General features: G+C 37.0%; 1 protein-coding gene and 3 non-coding genes across 5 annotated transcripts; all 4 read left to right on the top strand.

The window, feature by feature from the left end:
* Positions 1-1,084: 1,084 nt before the first annotated feature.
* On the top strand, positions 1,085-21,744 carry pabpc1l (poly(A) binding protein, cytoplasmic 1-like). Of its 2 annotated transcripts, XM_055168981.2 has the most exons (16): positions 1,085-1,249; positions 2,316-2,522; positions 2,861-3,054; positions 3,199-3,314; positions 3,797-3,936; positions 4,035-4,129; positions 4,199-4,336; positions 4,440-4,535; positions 5,648-5,917; positions 6,011-6,092; positions 6,208-6,327; positions 6,513-6,649; positions 20,900-21,002; positions 21,107-21,237; positions 21,337-21,413; positions 21,546-21,744. In XM_055168981.2, exons 2-15 carry the CDS (start codon positions 2,330-2,332, stop codon positions 21,397-21,399), a joined length of 1,878 nt encoding a protein of 625 aa, XP_055024956.1. In that variant the 5' UTR covers positions 1,085-1,249; positions 2,316-2,329; the 3' UTR covers positions 21,400-21,413; positions 21,546-21,744. The 2 variants fall into 2 exon arrangements, with proteins under 2 accessions (XP_055024956.1, XP_073723733.1); XM_073867632.1 differs by lacking the exons at positions 1,085-1,249; positions 21,546-21,744 and adding an exon at positions 1,413-1,560 and having other exon boundaries at positions 21,337-21,493.
* Positions 11,065-11,171, top strand: LOC129415121 (U6 spliceosomal RNA). The gene has a single exon (XR_008634709.1). It is a non-coding gene; the product is annotated as a U6 spliceosomal RNA (small nuclear RNA).
* Positions 14,046-14,152, top strand: LOC129415122 (U6 spliceosomal RNA). Its single transcript, XR_008634710.1, has one exon. It is a non-coding gene; the product is annotated as a U6 spliceosomal RNA (small nuclear RNA).
* Positions 18,292-18,398, top strand: LOC129415120 (U6 spliceosomal RNA). The gene has a single exon (XR_008634708.1). It is a non-coding gene; the product is annotated as a U6 spliceosomal RNA (small nuclear RNA).
* Positions 21,745-21,783: the final 39 nt, after the last annotated feature.

Below are 21,783 nucleotides of genomic sequence, written 5' to 3' on the forward strand. Positions count from 1 at the left end.
ACCGGCCCTGTATGCATTGCAGGATTTCATAAAATAAAACATAGCAAATAAGCTATTATTTAAAAAATTATATTAGTACAAATATTACTCTTCCACAAAGTAGTTCCTCAGAATCAAGCAACACAGATGCAGTAAAGACACAATGAAAATATGAATAAAGACTGTGGTGTTTTTTTTTTACATAAATCAACGTTCATCTTATTTAAAGAGAAACCAGTTAAAGAGTGATAAATGAACAAGTTGCTTTGTTGAATATTGAATTATGAAACTGTATGCACAGGCAAAATTAATGTTTATAATTTATCAGTATTTGATTGACAACATGGTATAGGGTAATACAGTTTTTATTTTATTATTTTATTTTTATGTTGTTAAAAAATTATGTTTAAAAAGGGAAGGCATAAGCAAGGGCTTCAGCCTACACCTGTTTCAGACTGAAGCATATATGTGGTTGCTTGTTAGCTCAACTGTGTTGACTGTCAGTCTGAAATAAATCATTAATTAATAATTCATAATTTATACAATAAAACATTTTTATTGTGCAACTGTGGAAGTATGCTTAACTTATTCCCCATCAGCGTTTTTTTAAGTTGCCACCCAGTTTTAGTTTAATTCCTTTCAGAAAAAAAATCTTGAGTCATTGGTTAAGTTGGGTAATATCGCCACCTAGTGGATAATAGCGCAAATATAAATGGGGGGGTTTCTCACGGACGCGTTTTCTCTTAATCGACTAGATAATTCAACAATGTTTATTCACATTTATCTGGATATCGCCAATAATTGTGCAATTGTAAAAAAACAAAAAATATGATTAAAGACTGTGGTGTTTATTTTCATAAATCAGTACGCAGCATCAGTGGCGCAGTGATACTTAAGCTATGTGATGCGGTCTGAACCGTGGAGTTAGTTACCGGGCTATTTTACCACAGCTTAAAACGCGTTTCAACCAATCAGAATGAAGGACCAGAACTGCCCATTTTATCATGTTAATTTTGTACTGCATCAAAATATAAAATTTAAGGCTCGTCGATCTTCCTAATTTTTAACTAAGTTGACTGCTTGAACGAGGCTAGTCTTACAGGAACTATTTTCTCACGCGGATGACAGACGACTTTTAAATTGGTGCACACTGGAGCGCGTTACAAATGTCAGGTGTTTCGCAGCAATAATTAAATGGACACAAAAATAATCCCAACGGGGTGGAGCCCGCTTGCAAATACACTGAAGGATATGCTCCAAATTACACCAGGTAATTGTATAACTAACATTATTTCCACAGAAAGATTCATGTTTGTTGAATTAAACACTTTTCGGTTGACGAGTTCTAACTTACTAAACGCACGATTAGCAAGGACTGACGACACCTCCTCGTGCTTGATTTATTATTTTTGTAATTAAATAAACTATTATGAACTATTGATTTTCTGTCTATATAGTTTTGTTAACTGTTATGTTGAACACTATCTTGGTAAATTTGGTATGAGGCATGGCTTTTTGATTGTTTTGTTAGCTATCGTTAGACGGGCCTTCGTTTTGTAGGCGCTGGGCTTTAAAATAACGGTAAGTTAAGCGAATTTGATCTTAAACTAGTTTAAAGTGTAACGTCTTAAAATGTGACAATAAAATTTAAGTATCACAATAAAGTTAAACTATGTGCGTGTAATTTAAAGGCCATGTTTACAATAACACTCAGATTCATATAACATGAGGTGTAAAAAAAAACTGCTTTTACCATTTTTAGTCCACACGGACACGGGTATTTTTATAATCGGAGTTTTTTCCTCCAAAAATCCCGTCCACACATGCTGGGTTTAAAATAAATCTCCGTCCTCATGAAAAAGGAAAAACATGCTGTCAAGAGCATGTCACACCAGCAGGTGGCGACATAACCCAAATCATGAAGCCGCCTTGGCTAATCAGAAGCCTAACAAAAGTGACGTCGCAAGGCAAAAACCACAGTTTTAAAATCCTCACCCTAGCAGGGGTTTTCAAAAATGTTTGGTTTCAGTGCGTTTTTGTGTGGACGAATGGCCGAACCACGTAAAAAAACACGGTTATAAAAATACCCGTTTCCATGTGGACTAGGCCTTAGATTTTGCATTGACATTTATATGACACTTGTCCAAGATGACTTGCATCATCAGTTTTTTTTTATCAGTGTTTGTGTTCTCTGAAATTCAAACCTACAGCTTTTGCATTGCTAATTCTCTACCAGTTGAGCTACAGGCATTTTTGACCCTAGTCTAAAGTGCTCTACTGGCTTGACATTGAAAGTTATGTTGTAGGATCACAAAGTCTTAAAATTTGTTTTACAGAGTGGTTCTGAAGGATGAACACCAGTGGACCAGCATACCCTTTGGCCTCTCTGTATGTAGGTGATCTTCATCCAGATGTCACTGAGGCTATGCTCTACCAGAAGTTTTCTCCTGCCGGTCAGATCATGTCCATTCGTGTGTGTCGTGATGTTATTACACGCAGGTCACTTGGATATGCTTATATCAACTTCCAGCAGCCGGCTGATGGTAAGGACACATGCCTTACCTGCCTTTAGCTCTTTTGATGGCCTGGTTGGCTACAAGATGTCCGACAGATTGTTTTGGTGTGTAAAGTGTAGTTAACACTTCCTGCACAAATATTGAGAATATTCAATGAGATCATGTTGACCTTCAGGTATGTTATAGAAAGTCTTCCTTGGGTGTCTTGCATTATTTTGTTTTTTAATAGATGTTATTGATGTGAATGTTGATGTAGTTGATAACCCAATGTGTATCAATTTTGTATCATCTTAATTTTGTTTCATCTCTCCTATAAACTAGTATTTAGTGTTTTCACTATTTTATGTATTTCTATTAATTTTTAGCTGAATGTGCTCTTGATACAATGAACTATGAGGTCATCAAGGGTCGACCAATCAGGATCATGTGGTCACAGCGAGATCCCGGCTTGAGAAAGTCTGGCGTTGGAAACATCTTCATTAAGAACATGGATGAGTCTATTGATAACAAGGCTCTCTATGACACTTTTTCTGCTTTTGGTAACATCTTGTCATGTAAGGTATATACATTTACATTAATATTTATGATTTTGACAGTATTAGATTTTTTTTTGCAATTTTAATTGCACAATGACAAATTAATTTTAGAAAAAATAACCGCAATATATAGATTACTTTCAATAGCAAAAATGTGTACATTTTAGGTTGTTTGTGATGAGAATGGCTCGAAGGGCTATGGATTTGTGCACTTTGAGACCCACGAAGCAGCCAACAGAGCCATTGACACCATGAATGGAATGCTTCTGAATGATCGAAAAGTGTAAGTTTAATTAAGTGTTGATAAAATCTGGAGTACTACATCAGTTGCCGCATTTGTATTGTTAATCAAGACATAAATATACAAAGAACAATTCCCGCACACTATCTGCTTGCTGAATTTTTTTTTAATGAAATTTGCGTTGCAACGTTTCGATCAACTGATCTTTCCATTGAAGATCAGTTGATCGAAACGTTGCAATGCAACTTTCATTAAAAAAAATTTCAGCAAGCAGATAGTGTGCGGGAATTGTTCTTTGTATATTTTGAGACTTTTTATTGTCTTATCCTACGCACCTATCTATTGACTTCAGGTGTGCGACGCTAATTTGTTTGAATCAAGACATAAATAAAAATTTGTTGTCACATGTATGTTTTGTAGAAGAATTTACTGCACTAATCTTTGTTGCATTGAATGCACAATGTGTTGTTCTTTTACTTTCACTGTTTTCTCTCACAAACTTGTTTTTTTATCTGCATATGCAGTTTTGTAGGGCATTTTAAGTCTCGTAAGGAGCGTGAGGCAGAAATGGGGGCTAAAGCAATGGAGTTCACCAATGTATACGTTAAGAACTTTGGTGATGATGTTGACAATGAGAAGTTGAAGAGCATCTTTGGTGAATTTGGTAGGTGCTTTTGTTATCACCTTGTTCAGATGTTAAACCTAGCATTACTTCCTTTAGACTATTGATATTGCTCTCATTACTTTGCTTTTATACCTCAGGTAAGACCCTCAGTGTATGTGTGATGACCGATGAAAGGGGACGCTCTCGTGGCTTTGGTTTTGTCAACTTCGATAACCATGAAGATGCCAGGAGGGTATGACAACGAATCGTGTGCTTGAATATAACCTGGTGATGTTAAATCTGAAGTCTTTTGCTCTGTTAGGCAGTAGCTGAAATGAATGGCAAGGAGTTGAATGGCAGGGTGTTGTATGCAGGTCGAGCTCAGAAGAGACTGGAGAGACAGGGAGAACTTAAACGCAAATTTGAGCAAATAAAGCAGGAACGCATTCAGCGGTACCAGGTATACACGTGCATAAATGCACAGTTGCTTGCAGGCTAAATCTGAATGTTTTTTTTTATATGCTTAACCGTAGATTCTGTAATATATGCATTTTTTTTTGTAGGGGGTTAATCTTTATGTTAAGAATCTAGATGACAGCATTGATGATGAGAAATTGAGGAAAGAGTTTGCGCCTTACGGAACAATTACCAGTGCAAAGGTATTGTAAAGTGCGCAATAACACAAGCTAAAGTCTCAATCTAATGGTTCAATTTTTAGGGTTACATACTAAAAATTATTCACAAGAATTCAAAAACTGTATATGATGCAGGCAATAAAATTGACATAGCTAGATAAAAATAGAACATTAATACCAAAGTTGAAATTTGGTGTATTACAATGCCTAAAAGTATTTTTAACTCTTAAAACTCTTCTGATGTAAGTCATAAAACTAATGTGTAATTTAATAGCTTAAAATAGAGATTGTTTACCATGGCATCATGTATGATTCATATAGTCTGTATCTGATTTTATTGCATATATTTGTAAAAGGTTCACTCAAATAAATGTAAGTTTAACCGATATATAAAATATTCAGGTTCTTTTAGGTTAATTGTTGACTACTGCAATAATCTAAGATATGAGAAGCTCAGATGCACAACCCGCTAAACGCCACATTCGTCAAAAATGAGGTATTAACCAAATGCTCTCTGCATGTGTCTATGTTCATCAAATACTTTGACTTAATTTCGTTTAGTCCCGACCTCAGGCCATTCAGAACCGGTTTGTTGGCAGAATCCGTTAAACGCCATGGTTGAAGTCCTCTAAGTGTACATAATGCGTATTGAATGAACAACGGAATGCCAACTTTCCTTTAATTGCTTGTAAGTTTTTGGACCTGAATGTGGCAGGGACATGGACCAAAGCGCCCCCTAATGTGATGTGTGGGTCAGTTTTTACATTCTGACTTTCATCATATGCAATGTTTATTGTTGCATCTTCAGTGATTTTGAATTAGTTTACGATGATTTGTTTAAAGAAGTTTTTTGTTTGTTTTTAAGTGTTTTTTTTGCCAATAAAAGCTTGCATGTAGTGTTTTGCATCGAAAGCAGTTAAATTGGTTAAACACCAATGAAATGATTAAAGTAAAATTTGTAAAAATTAGGCATTTCAGTTACTGACTATAATCTTTTCATTGACATTAAAGTGAAATCACTGAACATAAACATTAAAGTGTTAGTTCACCCCAAAATGACATTTTTTATCATAAATCACCACAAAGTGCTCTTTCCCAAACACATTAGTTTGATTATTTTGATATTTATTGGATAGGTGATGACCGATGGAGGCCACAGCAGGGGCTTTGGCTTTGTGTGCTTTTCTTCTCCTGAAGAGGCCACGAAGGCTGTGACTGAAATGAACGGCCGGATCGTTAGCACCAAACCACTGTATGTGGCTCTTGCCCAAAGAAAAGAAGAGCGAAAGGCCATCCTTACCAATCAGTACATGCAGAGATTAGCCAGCATTCGAGCCATTCCCAGCCCTGCAATACCCAGCACTTACCAGCAGAGCTCTGGTTACTACATGACCTCTGTGCCGCAGGTTAGTCAAGTTTATGTGTGTGTGTGTTTTGCATGTTTATTGTAGTATTTGTTTATTCACTTCTGTGCTTAACTTGCATGTTTGCATTTCTAGCATCAGGTTCGCTCTTTTTACAACAGTGTGCCAAACTTGCGGCCTGCACCACGCTGGACTGCTCAAGCTCCTAGAACACAAGGTAAAGTCTGTTTGCACAAAAAGTCGTAGACTTTTACCCAACAAGGAAGGCCAAGTGTGTTTATTTCAAAGCATTTAAAAGTGGATACTTTCACTTCTGTTATTGGGCACTCTAGCTCCATTTCCAGCTCAGTTTATGAGACAAGCAGTGCCACGCAGACCCTCCACCACCATCAGCACAGTCCGCCAGGCTTCCACTCAAGTTCCTCACATTGTTAACAACACTCAACGAATGGGTAAGGATCTATTCTATGGTTTCTCCCTAGTTGTAAGTGTTGATGTTATTTTTTTTCAGGATTTTTACATAGTTGATGAATACCAAATACAGAATTATGAGACCAGATTGACCTGGTGAATGTTAGTGTAATTTTTGATTGACTGAAATGTCTTTTTTTACATGTTTGTTTCTTTGTTTGCATAGCTAACATTGGGACGCAGACTGCAGGTGGGCGAACAGCAGGAGGAGCTGCAGTCAGAGGAGTCAGTCAGTACAAGTACTCGGCAGGTGTCCGAAATGTGCAGCAGGTCATAAATGCACCTGCTCCTGTTGTTCATCAGGTAAAACTAATGCCTTTATATAAAAATTAAGTTACTTTTTTTAATTGGTAATAAAAATCATTTTTAATTATATTAAAATTTTACTTTTTTATTTGTAAAATTGTAATTAAATTTTGTAAATGAATTTTTTTTCATTTCAAAATTTTTAATTGTTTCCAAAATTAAAAATGTTTACACTGAAGTTTAAACATTTTTTTAATTGAATTTTTACTTTTTTATTTTACACTTTATTTTTATTTTTTTTAAATGCCAATATTATGACTGCTTTTCCACAAGTTAAATAGGTGTATGAGTTCCATAAAGCATGTTTGCTCGAAATAGCTTGTAGGAAAAAATTGTTACCCATCTCTAGGAGCCTCTGTTTCAGTGCATTTCAGATTGTGCCGTTTTGAGGTGGTCATTACATATTTATGAGCTGCTGCTCCTTTGGCCACACCCCACTACTAACATCATGCACGCGTGCTCAGCGATATCGTGAGCAGTACAGATCATACTGTGTTATTATTTTCATATATTATTATTAACGGTTTATGTTGCCAACAAACAAATCAAGCAAAAGATATCACTAATAAGTACACTCCAGGAGAAGAAACTCATGACACACAATGATTCCAGAGTAAATTGTGATGTAGCAGTTTCAACAATACACTCGTTTTCCCTGGACAATGCTAACACATTCCCGTTATAAAACATTTTCAAACGCATTATTTTCGCAAATTACAGAAACTAAGACCCGCCGGTGGATGTATACTGCTTGTGGACCGCATGCTAATTGCTAGAAGCTAGCGGGAGGTCCGGACCGTAAAGTTATATAAGAGACTCGGGGGTACGGCCTCGTCAGAAAAGCCGGGTCGGTAAGGCCCGGTCTCGGTTACTTTTGCAAAACACTTTTAGTTTGGCAAAGCACTATTACTTAGTTCATGTAGAATTGTAAAATAAAGCCGTTAAATATTTTTTTAACTTTCGAAACCACGCTGCAAACTATCTAGCTTGCAAAAAATATCTATATAGCCTACTGTCTACAAACAATAATATTAAAATATACATTTAAAAGGTATAATTTACGGGATTAGCATCAATGTATGATCTCTGTTTTGAGATACAGATGCTCTAGCATCATAACGTTAAATGTAGCATTTTGTGACAGAAGATGACAACATGCAAAATATAATGTGACTTCTTACCTTTTGTGTTGATACAACGATTGCGAATCGAATCCAGTCTGTTTCAGATGTGTGAATGATCCATGAAAGTCCAATAAAATGCATCATATGACCATTTTTGTCCACAAATGCGTGTAATCCATGAAGTATAGAAATATAGTCTGTTGTTTACATCAGATTTCGCATGCACGTCTTATCACCTACAATCTGAGGACTATTTGCGTCGTAACACACTGTATATGAGATCACATTTTAGGTTTAAATAAACACGCGTTAAAACTTTGTTTTTAAAAGTAGGCGGGAGTATAATCCATAATATCCAAATAGCGCTGTTATTTCCGTGAGACGTGATAACAGTACAGAGGATATCAGCGAAGTGACTGCTCTGTGCTCTCTAGTTACCTGGTGGGTGGAGACCTGCGAGTGGGGTGGTGGGCGCGAATGTGACCAAACGGCTAGTTACGTCACTTCGGAGCTGAGTTTGAACTCATGCAATCTGAGACTCAAGGCAGAGGACATTCAGAAACCTGTATCTCACTCAAAACAGCATGGATGGATTTTTTTTCAAGTTTGTATGTGTGTGGAAGCATCAGAGACACAAAATAACACCACAAAACCCAGAAAAAGTGAGTTTTTCAAAATATGGGCACTTTAAATTGTTTTTAGGGGTCAAGCACCGAAGGTGCTGAGACACCTATTGTTATTGTCAGTATTATTATTATTATTCTGCTGCTTAGCCATAGGCCTCTATGGCTGCCCTATGAACCGTACGTAGGAAAATGATAAAATTTGGCACAGTTGTAGTGGTGGTCCTAAGAAGTCATGTGACAAAAATGGAGTCTCTAGCAGTAACTCTATAGCGCCACCAGCAGTGCAAAAACTGTTCAAACTGTTATAAATGGTGAACTATTTGATCTATGAAAATTCTACTTAGTACACGTGATTGCTCTCGTCATGCTTATTGTTTTTAATGCCTTACAGTAAGACTCCACCCATTACAGTAGTGGCCATTTTGAAATGTACAGTATTTCGTTTTTTCGCTACTCCTCCTTCAAATTTGGTTCAATTGTTATGAAATTTGACACAGGTGATCTATGGAGTGAGCCGCATAGAAATGACCGAACAGAATTTTGATATTTATCTTTGTTCAAAAGTAATAAATGCACAAACTTAACGAGGTTGACGCTCGGTCAATCTTTGATCAATTGAAATGAAATTTGGTACGCTTCATATGGACCATGAACTGGGGGTCCATGCAAAATTTGGTGACAGCGCCACCTATGGGTCATGAGATATGAAAATAGGCTTTTTTTGCCCATAACTTCTGAACTGTTTGTAAGAAAATTATGATCTTGATGTCTATGGATTGCTTACCTCATGCCGCATCTGTCGATGTGTATTATGCCGGGTTTGACCAAACCGCCTGTCCGCCATTTTGAAATTTCACATAAATTGTTATATTTTTTGAACTATTGAACATATCTGCGCAAAAATTTGTAAGGAGCTTCGACATGATGTTCTAAAGGTACGTGGGAAGTCAGAGCACAGCGCCACCTAGGGGTAATAAACTATAACAGTTCTTATGGAACTGCTTATAACTTCTGAATGCTTTGTGTGCTTGCTGTGCTTGCTGTGCTTTGTGTGCTTGCTGTGCTTTGTGTGCTTGCTGTGCTTTGTGTGCTTGCTGTGCTTTGTGTGCCTGCTGTGCTTGGTGTGCCTGCTGTGCTTGGTGTGCCTGCTGTGCTTGGTGTGCCTGCTGTGCTTGGTGTGCCTGCTGTGCTTGGTGTGCCTGCTTTTAAAATTTCAAATTGTTTCAAAATTACATTTAAATTAAAAAAAAATTAATTGGTTTTTTTATTTGATTTAAAAAAAATTAAATTAAAGTTTTTTAAAATTGAATCTTTGTTTTTACTTTTTAAATTGAATTTGATTTGTTTTTTAAACTTAATTTAAAAAATAATTATTTTTTTTGGTTTTTAAATTGAAATTTTATTTAAAAATGTTTTGAATTTTATTTTTTTCATTAAAAATTTTAATTTGTTTTCATTACATTTAAATAAAAAAAATTAAATGTAAGAATGTAAAAAAAATACTTTTTTAACTGATTTTTAAATTGATTTTTTTTAATTGGATTTTTTTTATTTTTTTTATTTTACAAATTAAGTTTTAACTTTATTATTTTATATTTTAACTTTATTTATTTTAATAAATGTATTTTGATTAAAAATATATTTTTATTTTTAAATTAATTTAAGATTTTTATTTTATTTATTTTTTATTTTAAAAACAAAAATACAAATAAAACTAAATTAAAAATCTAAAAAAATAAACACAAATAAATTATTATTTTACTTTTATTTTAAAATATAATTAAGGTTATTATACAGTTATTACAACTGATTTCCTTCATAGTGGCCACTAATTTTGTTGCAGAATATTAAAGCAGTGCAATATTTATCAGAAGATTTTCTCAGAGCTGATGGTTTTTACTGAGACAAAGGCATAACTTGTGTTAGAGAGCCCCTAGTGGTAACAAAGACATTATAGCTGAAACTGCTACTGTATCAACCACATTAAAGTAACAAAAGCAATATAACAAAAGTTATAGATAGAGCAGGCAACGCTTTTAACCATGTTGAGCCTGCACTTTTTTAAGCAATGTTTCTAACTTTTTGAAGCCTATTGTCCTGATCTTTTTTCATTCAATATGTTTTTGTCAATATGAGTGTTAGACTGTAAAACAATAGCTTTTTGTTCAGACTGCGGCTTGGCGGCCTCATCGCTGATAAAGACGTAGCTTGCTCTCTTTTTCCTCAGCCCTTTCTTCCCCATGCTTTGTTTTTTTTTTGAATGCCTTGGGGTTTTGTGTAATGTCTCGCACTAGTGACGAAACCAGAAGTCCTGGGGTGGAGGGGGGTGGAGGGGGAACGCCTGTACTGGGGGAAGGGACGTCACGCATGACAAAGCTTTAGTGCGTCACCACAGAAGGCCAATCATGTTTGTTTGAGAGGTTCTGCTTTGCATATTTGCCTGCTCCTTGGCCTGCCAGCATACATTGACACCAAATATCATGTCTTAAACATTTTGTATGTTTTGTGAGACTTGAATTTATAACATTATAGCAAATGTACTACATTTGCACCAATAATGTGCCAAACAAAGACAACTACAATTGATATGGCCATTCACCACCTATCACAATACTTGCCGGAGGACCGTGGTATAAATCTCTCGTGTCCGGGCTGCAAATTCGTGCTTGCTTCGGCAGCACATATACTAAAATTGGAACGATACAGAGAAGATTAGCATGGCCCCTGCGCAAGGATGACACGCAAATTCGTGAAGCGTTCCTCATTTTTGTCCTTTATTTATTGATTAATCATTAATTTTAACGAAATTCATGAGTTTAATCACGTTAACATTAAAAAGAAATCCGTTGTGCTTATTTTTAGGCCTCCGTAGAGTTCTGTACGCCTATTTTGGGGTTTAGTGACTGTTTACCATTATACTGAAATTCTGCACTTTTAGGTCATTGGCCTAATATTTTGTCAATATAAGCAATTAAATAAATTTGTTTGGTAATTTATATTTAGCTATAAATGCTGTTGACTTGTCTTGAGGCTAGAATATTCCTTAAGGTGGATTAAATATAATTGGATTTTATTCAAACTCCTATGGCTAAGTTGCTTTTTATGTTTATTGTTCTCAGAAATTTAGTAAACTGGAACAAATTAATTTTATGGTTGTCAAGTTAACATGACTAGTACACTAGTTTAAACTAGATATTAAAGTTTAAAGAAAAACTTTATGTTGGCTTAACAAAGCCTGCCCTGAACGTTTAAAACGGTTTGACAGAAGTTTAGTTTAGTAGGCCAGTGGTTTTCAAACTGGGGGCCGCGAGAGTTCCAGAGGGGCCCCAGTTTTATGAAATACATTAATTTATCGTGAATTCTGTGTAATTAAATCTAAAAAAAAATAAGGCTACTAACCAAAAGCACTATTTTTTTGTATAATTTAATGTTTAAATGTTAAAATTAAAATGTCGAGTTTTAGAACAGTTTTTTTGTCACATTTTCTTTGGGGGGCCGCGAAGTAATGCACCGTACACAAGGGGAGCCGCAGGCTGAAAAAGTTTGGGAACCACTGTAGTAGGCTACCTGGCTGTTAAGGTTTAAAATCTAAAGCTGTCATGATTTACCATGAAGCTAACATGAAGTTAGCATGAGGCTAACATGTTTAAAAGACCCATGTCTTTATGATGTTCTGATGCAGAGATAAAAGGCTTTTTTTATTTGGTTGCTAGGGAGAAAATTGGCATCCAATTGTGATCCTCTCCAAGTCACGAGTCAAACGGTCCAACCCCTGTGTGTCTACGATGTTCTGATGCAGAGATGTAAGGCTTTATTCGGTTGCTAGGGTACTGTATTTGGTTGCTAGGGAGAAAATTGGCATCCAATAGTGATTACACTCCGAATCACGAGTCAAATGATCTAACCACCATGTCTATGCTGTTCTGATGCAGAGATAAAAGGCTTTGTTTGTTTGGTGGCTAGGGTGATCATATTTGGTTGCTAGGGGTGTGACTTAATACTACTATAAGGATCCTGAGAGACTGGTTAGATGCCTGAGTAAAATGAGCCCACCCCCATGTCTCTGTCTCACTGTGATGCAAAGATATTCATCTGGAAATTTTTATATGGCAATCTATGGGATCTGTTGCTAAATTTGTAAAATTTTTATTTTTTAACTATTTTTATTGAATTAAAAAATTTTTTTTTTTTAAATTTGTACAATTTATATATATATTTTTTTTTAATAATTTTTCAATTGAATTTTTTTAAACTTAAAGGCGGAGTCCACGATGTTTGAAAAACGCTTTGGAAAAGGAGACGGGCTGACTACCAAAACACACTTACAGCCAATCGGCAGTAAGGAGCGTGTCTACTAACCGACATCCTTGCTGGGTTGCGTATGTGTGGGGCGGGTCTATTAACAGAAGGTCCAGATTCTATTGGGGTAGGGGCGTGTTTGTTAAGGTGATTTCAAATATCAACATTGGCTTTCAAACATCGTGGACTCCGCCTTTAATTTTTTTACAAATTAACGTTTTATTTTAACTTTTTAAAAAAAAATTATTTATATTTTATCATTTTTAATTTTTTAATAAATGTATTTAGATTAATAAAGTTTTATTTACTTGTTGTTTTAATTTAATAAAAAGTTAAGATTATTACACAGTTATTACAACTGATTTCCTTTTTGTGGCCAGAAGGTTATATAAACAAACAAACAAACAAACAAACAGTAACGCTACCACTTTGCTGTATACTTAAGACATAGTTACCCCAAAAACAAACAAAAAAATCTTGAAAAAACATTATAACAAAACATCATGACAGCTTGTCACAAGTCATGAAAGCACACAATATAATTTCATATTATAATATGAATGTTAATTTAGCAATTTTAGTGGCCACTCATTTTGTTGCAGAATATTAAAGCAGTGCAATATTTATCAGAAGATTTTCTCAAAGCTGATGGTTTTTACTGAGACAAAGGCATAACTTGTGTTAGAGAGCCCCTAGTGGTAACAAAGACATTATAGCTGAAACTGCTACTGTATCAACCACATTAAAGTAACAAAAGTGATATAACAAAAGTTATAGATGGAGGTAGATAGAGCAGGCAACGCTTTCAACCATGTTGAGCCTGCACTTTTTTAACAGCGTTTCTTACTTTTTGAAGCCTATTTTCCCGATCTTTTTTTCATTCAGTATGTTTTGTTCTGAGTGTTGGACTGTAAAACAGTAGCTTGCTCTCTTTTTCCTCAGCCCTTTCTTCCCCATGCTTTCTTTCTTTTTGAATGTTGAAACCAGAAGTCCTGGGGTGGAGGGGGGTGGAGAGGGGAATGCCTGTCTTGGGGGAAGGGACATCACGCATGACAAAGCTTTAGTGCGTCACCACAGAAGGCCAATCATGTTTGTTTGAGAGGTTCTGCTTTGCATGTTTGCCTGCTTCTTGGCCTGCCAGCATACATTGACACCAAATATCATGTTTTAAACGTTTTATATGTTTTGTGAGACTTGAATTTGTAACATTATAGCAAATGTACTACATTTGCACCAAGAATGTGCCAAACAAAGACAACTACATTTGATCTGGCCATTCACCACCTATCACAATACTTGCCAGAGGACCGTGGTATAAATCTCTCGTGTCCGGGCTGCAAATTCGTGCTTGCTTCGGCAGCACATATACTAAAATTGGAACGATACAGAGAAGATTAGCATGGCCCCTGCGCAAGGATGACACGCAAATTCGTGAAGCGTTCCTCATTTTTGTCCTTTATTTATCGATTAATCATTAATTTTAACGAAATTCATGAGTTTAATCACGTTTACATTATAAAGAAATCTGTTGTGCTTATTTTTAGGCCTCCGTAGAGTTCTGTAGGCCTATTTTTGGGGTTTAGTGACTGTTAACCATTATACTGAAATTCTGCACTTTTAGGTCATTGGCCTAATATTTTGCCAAATATATAAGCAATTAAATAAATTTGTGTGGGAATTAATATTTTGCTATAAATGCTGTTGACTTGTTTTGAGGGCAGAATATTCCTTTAAGGTGGATTAAATATAATTGGATTTTATTCACATTGCTATGGCTAAGTTGCTTTTATGTTTATTGTTCTCAGAAATGTAGTAACCTGGAACAAATTAATTTTATGGTTGTCAGGTTAACATGACTAGTACACTAGTTTAAACTTGAAAACGCATTTCCGGAGGAACTGTAAAAGTGTGCTTGCTCTGGTGCCGCCGATTTAGTTTGTGCATCCTCACATTGGAGTCCCAAGTTCATGTACAAAGTTTGGTTTCAATACGTGAAAGCATTCCTGAGATATAAACTACTTCCTGTTTGGCGGCGTCAACGCACATTTAGTTTGGGCTGTAACAGGCGAACGCTTCCGAAAATCAAAAATATGTCTAGTAACTTTTGTGAGGCTTGGTCCAAGGATTGTGTGCGTCGAGTTTCATGAAGTTTGGACAAAATTTGTGACATGTGAAACTTTTTTAAGGTTTTCTGTTCTATCCAATATGGCGGACGAACAACATGGATCTGTGACTTCATCTTCTCAAGCAACTTACACCGGTACTGCCCAAACATTTTAAAGTTTGAACGGTGTATCTGTGTCAAACGGTCTAGTCGCTAGAGTTGACACAAAAAAATCTACCCGGGAATAATTAAACTTAAGAAGAACAACTAGAAAATGCATTTCCGGAGGAACTGCAAAAGTGTGCTTGCTCTGGTGCCGCCGATTTCGTTTGTGCATCCTCACATTGGAGACCAAAGTTCATGTACAAAGTTTGGTTTTCAATATGTGAAAGCATTCCTGAGATATGAATTACTTTCTGTTTAGCTGCGTAAAATTAAGTGTGCTTGCACACTTATTGTTGTTCTTAAGTTTTATTATTATTCCCGGGTAGCTTTTTTGTGTCAGCTCTAGCGACTAGACCGTTTGACACAGACACCGTTCAAACTTTAAAATGTTCGCACAGTACCGGTGTAAGTTGCTTGAGAAGATGAAGTCACAGATCCTCGCACGGTACCGGTGTAAGTTGCTTGAGAAGATGAAGTCACAGATCCATGTCGTTCGTCCGCCATATTGGATAGAACACAAAACCTTAAAAAGGTTTCACAGGTCACAAATTTTGTCCAAATTTCACGAAACTCCACGTACACAATCCTTAAACCAAGCCTCACAAAAGTTACTAGAAGGATTTTTGATTTTCGGAAGCGTTTGCCCATCACAGCCCAAACTAAATGTGCGCCGACGCCGCCAAAACAGGAAGTAGTTTATATCTCAGGAACGCTTCCACGTATTGAAACCAAACTTTGTACATGAATTTGGGTCTCCAATGTGAGGATGCACAAACTAAATCGGCGGCACCAGAGCAAGCACACTTTTGCAGCTTCTCGGGAAATGCATTTTCTAGTTATTATTATTCCCGGGTAGATTTTTTTTGTCAGCTCTAGTGACTAGACCGTTTGACAAAGAGACACCGTTCAAACTTTAAAATGTTCGGTCAGTACCGGTGTAAGTTGCTTAAGAAGATGACATCACAGATCCATGTCGTTCTTCCGCCATATTGGATAGAACAGAAAACCTTAAAGTTTCACAGGTCACAAATTTTGTCCAAACTCCACGAAACTCGACATACACGATCATTGGACCAAGCCTCACAAAAGTTACTAGAAGGATTTTTGGAAGCGTTTGCCCATCACAGCCCAAACTAAATGTGCGTCGACGCCGCCAAAACAGGAAGTAGTTTATATCTCAGGAACGCTTTCACGTATTGAAACCAAACTTTGTACATGAATTAGGGTCTCCAATGTGAGGATGCACACCATCAAAAGAACTTTTTTTTCTCTAATATTTTACGCCGCCAAACAGGAAGTAGTTTATATCTCAGGAACGCTTTAACGTATTGAAACCAAACTTTGTACATGAACTTGGGTCTCCAATGTGAGGATGCACAAACTAAATCGGCGGCACCAGAGCAAGCACACTTTTGCAGTTCCTCCGGAAATGGATTTTCTAGTTTTAGATTGTTTTTTTGATGTTGTGCATCCTCACATCGGAGAGCCAAATTCATGTACAAAGTTTGGTTTCAATACGTTAAAGCATTCCTGAGATATAAACTACTTCCTGTTTGGTGGCGTCAACGCACATTTAGTTTGGGCTGTGACAGGCGAACGCTTCCGAAAATCAAAAATACTTCTAGTAACTTTTGTGAGGCTTGGTACAAGGATCGTGTACGTCGAGTTTCATGAAGTTTGCAAGCACACTTAATTAGATATTAAAATTTAAAGAAAAACTTTATGTTGGCTTGACAAAGCCTGTCCTGAACTTTTAAAACGGTTTGACAGAAGTTAAGTTTAGTAGGCTACCTGGCTGTTAAGGTTTAAAGTCTAAAGCTGGCATGATTTACCATGAAGCCAACATCATTTAACATGAAGTTAGCATGAGGCTAACATGTTTAAAAGACCCATGTCTCTATGATGTTCTGATGCAGAGATAAAAGGCTGTTTTTATTTGGTTGCTAGGGTACTGTATTTGGTTGCTAGGGAGAAAATTGGCATCCAATAGTGATCCTCTCCAAGTCACTAGTCAAACGGTCCAACCCCTGTGTCTCTACGAGGTAGATAGATCAGGCAACGCTTTCAACCATGTTGAGCCTGCACTTTCTTTAAGCAGTGTTTCTAACTTTTTGAAGCCTATTTTCCCAATCTATTTTCATTCAGTATGTTTTGTTCTGAGTGTTAGACTGTAAAACAGTAGCTTGCTCTCTTTTTCCTCAGCCCTTTCTTCCCAATGCTTTCTTTTTGGGGCTGTTTACACTTGGTATTAAGATGTGTTTTCATCGATCGGATCACAAATGGACGAGAGAGACACATTACGTTTACACTTGGTATTTAAATCCGTCTCTTTTGTCCACATTCGACCGCTTCTGTCCTGAATACAGGTAGGGGGCTGTCTGTCGAGACGGTGGGCGAGTCTCTCTGCTGTCATTCAAATGCAAGTGGGAGGAATGATGAGTTTTTATGGACGCGAACTAATATTATGTCAGAGTCCGTGTGTATGTCTAGCAAGTAAACATGCTGCACAGTGTTTTGTTCGTGTATATGTTAGAGCTTTCTCTGAATTTTCAGTGCAATTGATGAAATAAGATCGTGCAACTTTCACACGCTTTCAAAACGAAACTACGGAGATCAGCTGCTTTAGTTGTATCAATGAAAGGCTAAAAATAGCACGGTTCACCGTATCTTCAAGCCAGAAGTCAGAAAAGACGTAAAATGTGTGTTTAGTACCTCAGATTAGATAAATGGGCGGAGGGAAGGCGGTCGCATGTGGCTGTTTGAACACATTCAACCACATGTGCGTTTACACAAGCAAAAGCAATCCGATCGAAAGGGGTTTCGACTACCTCTGAATGTGGTCGAAAGTGGACGCGTTCAAAAAGTTTTGAACACTGTTTACACCTGGCATTAACGTTGTCCCCTTGTGATCCGTTCGATGAAAAAGCATGTTAATGCCAAGTGTAAACGGCCTCTTGAATGCTGAAACCAGAAGTCCTGGTGTGGAGGGAGTGGGGGGGACGTCTGTGATGGGGGAAGGGATGTCATGGATGACAAAGCTTTAGTGTGTCACCACAGAAGGCCAATCATGTTTGTTTGAGAGGTTCTGCTTTGCATATTTGCCTGCTCCTTGGCCTGCCAGCATACATTTACACCAAATATCATGTTTTAAAAGTTTTGTATGTTTTGTGAGACTTGAATTTGTAACATAGCAAATGTACTACATTTGCACCAATAATGTGCCAAACATAGACAACTACAATTGATCTGGCCATTCACCACCTATCACAATACTTGCCGGAGGACCGTGGTATAAATCTCTCGTGTCCGGGCTGCTAATTCGTGCTTGCTTCGGCAGCACATATACTAAAATTGGAACGATACAGAGAAGATTAGCATGGCCCCTGCGCAAGGATGACACGCAAATTCGTGAAGCGTTCCTCATTTTTGTCCTTTATTTATCGTTTAATCCTTAATTTTATTGAATTTCATGAGTTTAATCATGTTTACATTAAAAAGAAATCCGCTGTGCTCGTTTTTAGGCATCCATAGAGTTCTGTAGGCCTATTTTGGAGTTTAGGGACTGTTAACCATTATACTGAAATTCTGCACTTTTAGGTCATTGGCCTAATATTTTGCCAATATAAGCAATTAAATAAAATATAGCTGCAAAGCAGCGATGCCAGGGTCAAGCCAAAAAGGGCACAGAATGAAGTATCAGTAATGACTGTCATGATTTTAGATCCAAGTTTTCAGTAGATTAAGGCAAAAATAGCAATTTTTCGAATCTTGAGACCACTAGGTGGCGCTGCACCGAAACAATAGATGGTGCCTCGGTTCATGATTGTGGTGACGCACACCAAATTTGATATACATATGATTAAGCAATGTTGAGATTTAGCCTCAAATGACTTGACCACTGGGGCCACTGCACCGAAACAATAGATGGTGCCTCAGGTCATGATTATGATGACACCCACCAAATATGGTGTACACACAATAAAGTGATCTGGAGATAAAACCTCAAAACTCTTAACCACTAGGGGGCACTGAAAAGTTTACAAGGGCTTATAAAAATGTCGCTGATGAAATAGGTGGCGCTGTAACAAAACATTCCATGCACCCTCAGTTAATGACATTTACAAGTTGTGAAACATTCACCTATTCATACAGTGTCAGCCATGCAGCTCATCAGGAGCAGTTGGGGTGTAGATGTCTCGCTCAAAGATACCTAAACACTTGGTCAGGTGGAGCTGGGGTTTGAAACACCAACCTTCCGATTTGTAGAAAACCACTGAACCACTGGAAATATGCACATTAATGTGCAAAACTTTTGCGAAGATATAGCCTCAAATCCATTTAGGCGTGCTCGCCATCATATTTGTTGATGCGCTAAACAATAACTGATTGGTCTATACAATAACTGATTGGTCTATCAAAATCTTTTTATGACTTTTTGTCTAGAGTCTAGATTGTGTGTACCAAATCAAAGCCAATCAACCGAACGCTGTAGGAGGAGTTTGAAAAAGTTGGTATGCTTTGTAATTGAAAATGGCCATCCGAAAACGTTTTGGTATTGTTTGACTCGGCATGCCACTGCATGCCTCAAGGAATCTAACAATAGCAATTTCATGATTTTAGACTCAATTTTGCACTTTTCAAATCTCATGACGACTAGGTGGCCCTGTAACAAGACGAAACTGTGAACGCACCCTCATGTCATAGACTGCCTTCAAAACTACTTTGGCGAAGATACAGCCTCAAATCCTCAAAATATCGAAATAATAAGCATAACGGAAATGACGTCATATGGTGCAATTGAATCGGCATGAGCCAAGGAATCAGAAGAAACAAGAATTGCGTTTCTATGACGTATGGGTCAGCAGTTATAACCAAAAATGTAAGTGAAAATTTGGACTGTTGGTGGCGCTATTGGGTTTGACATAGACACTCCAAATTTGGTGTGTTGACTATTTGGAATGTCCTCTTTGAGTGTGCCAAATTTCATAACTTGTCTAAGTACGGTTCTATGGGCTGCCTTAGACGCAATGGCGGAATAATAATAATGATAATAATTCTGGGCTTGACCCCTAATTTGTGTGGTAATTAATATTTTGCTATAAATGCTGTTGACTTGTCTTGAGGCTAGAATATTCCTTTAAGGTGGATTAAATACAATTAGATTTTATTCACGCTCCTATGGATAAATTTACTAAACTAGAACAAATTAATTTCATGGGTGTCAAGTTAACATGACTAGAAAATTTGTTTAAACTAGATGTTAAAGTTTAAAGAGAAACTTTGTTGGCTTGACAAAGCCTAACCCTGAACGTTTAAAACGGTTTGACAGAAGTTTAGTAGGCTACCTGGCTGTTAATGTTTTAGTCTAAAGCTAGCATGACGCTAACATGTTTAAAAGACCCAACCCCCATGTCTTTATGATGTTCTGATGCAGAGATATAAGGCTTTTTTATTCGGTTGCTAGGGAGAAAATTGGCATCCACTAGTGATCCTCTCCAAGTCATGAGTCAAACGGTCCAACCCCTGTGTCTCTATGCTGTTCTGATGCAGAGATAAAAGGCTTTATTTGGTTGCTAGGGTACTGTATTTGGTTGCTAGGGAGAAAATTGGCATCCTTTCGGAAATCCTGCACCGATTGCTTACAAGTCATAGCACACCATTCCCCAATAAGCAAGTCGATTTGAGCCCTCATTCGTGGGTCTACAACAAACTGTGTGGGACGAGTTACGTGCCAAAATTTTGTCCAGAATATAAGAAAATAATATCCCTGAGCAATAGTAATAGTGATGCTTTGCATAAATGTAAGCACCACTACTAAGTTTAGAATGATGAACAGTATGTAGACATTTCCAAGCCAACCTAATTAGAAATAGTTTCATTGTAATATGTGTTTATTTTGTTTCATGTAATATGTGTTTATTTTGTTTAGGTTGCACAGAATACAGAGCCTGCGGTACACGTGAGGGGTCAAGATCCACTTACAGCCTCAATGCTGGCAGCTGCACCCTTAAAAGAACAGAAACAGCTACTGGGTATTACACAGACACACACACCCACCAAGGGAATGGGAAGGATTAGTGAAAGTGACATTTTGATTAGGTCCTTTATATGCCTTAACTGTGTGCATCCTTTACAGGTGAACGCCTGTACCCCCTTATACAGGCTATGCATCCCAATCTAGCAGGGAAGATCACGGGTATGCTGCTGGAGATTGACAACTCTGAACTACTACATATGCTTGAGTCTCCAGAGTCCCTCCACTCTAAGGTTTGCCAACACAACAATTATCACTGGATCTTTGGTCGTGATCGTGGATTCATTTATTAACCAAAGTTATATAATAATGCAATAATCTGAACTCTTTAGGTTGAAGAGGCAGTAGCGGTTCTTCAGGCTCATCAAGCCAAGGAGTTGACAGATACGAAGTAAAGAAGCTCCTAGAGGCAAGCATGTTATATACCATGAACATGCACACCTAGTGTTTGGTTTTGATTCATGCAAAATTAAGTGATGCCACACAACTTGTTAGATTCAGGTTTTTGTTACATTTATTGTTTATTATTTCATTATTGTAGGCACGCACACTTGAAGTTCCAAGGAGGTGTTTGCAAAGGAGAGAGAAAAAGAAAAAGCACTCTATAATGTTGAGTTTGTTCTGATCTGATTTTGTTTATAAAAATGAAAAACTGAAAAAAATGAAAAATTATGAAAACCTAAAAAAATTATATTTGAAATTTCTGTGTGCAATAAACATTATTCTCGCTTGCAAATGTTCTTTCAGACTTGTATTTTTTCTTTTTTTTTATCATAATC

The sequence above is a fragment of the Misgurnus anguillicaudatus genome, chromosome 5 (assembly GCF_027580225.2).
Source record: "Misgurnus anguillicaudatus chromosome 5, ASM2758022v2, whole genome shotgun sequence".
In the NCBI taxonomy this organism is placed as follows: domain Eukaryota; kingdom Metazoa; phylum Chordata; class Actinopteri; order Cypriniformes; family Cobitidae; genus Misgurnus; species Misgurnus anguillicaudatus.

Bases quoted from the DNA above. Each gene is read 5' to 3' on its own strand.
- pabpc1l (XM_055168981.2), top strand. From the start codon at position 2,330: ATGAACACCAGTGGACCAGCATACCCTTTGGCCTCTCTGTATGTAGGT. The intron at 4,337-4,439 runs GTATACACGTGC...TTTTTTTTGTAG, and splicing joins AACGCATTCAGCGGTACCAG to GGGGTTAATCTTTATGTTAA. The intron at 6,650-20,899 runs GTAAAACTAATG...TATTTTGTTTAG, and splicing joins CTGCTCCTGTTGTTCATCAG to GTTGCACAGAATACAGAGCC.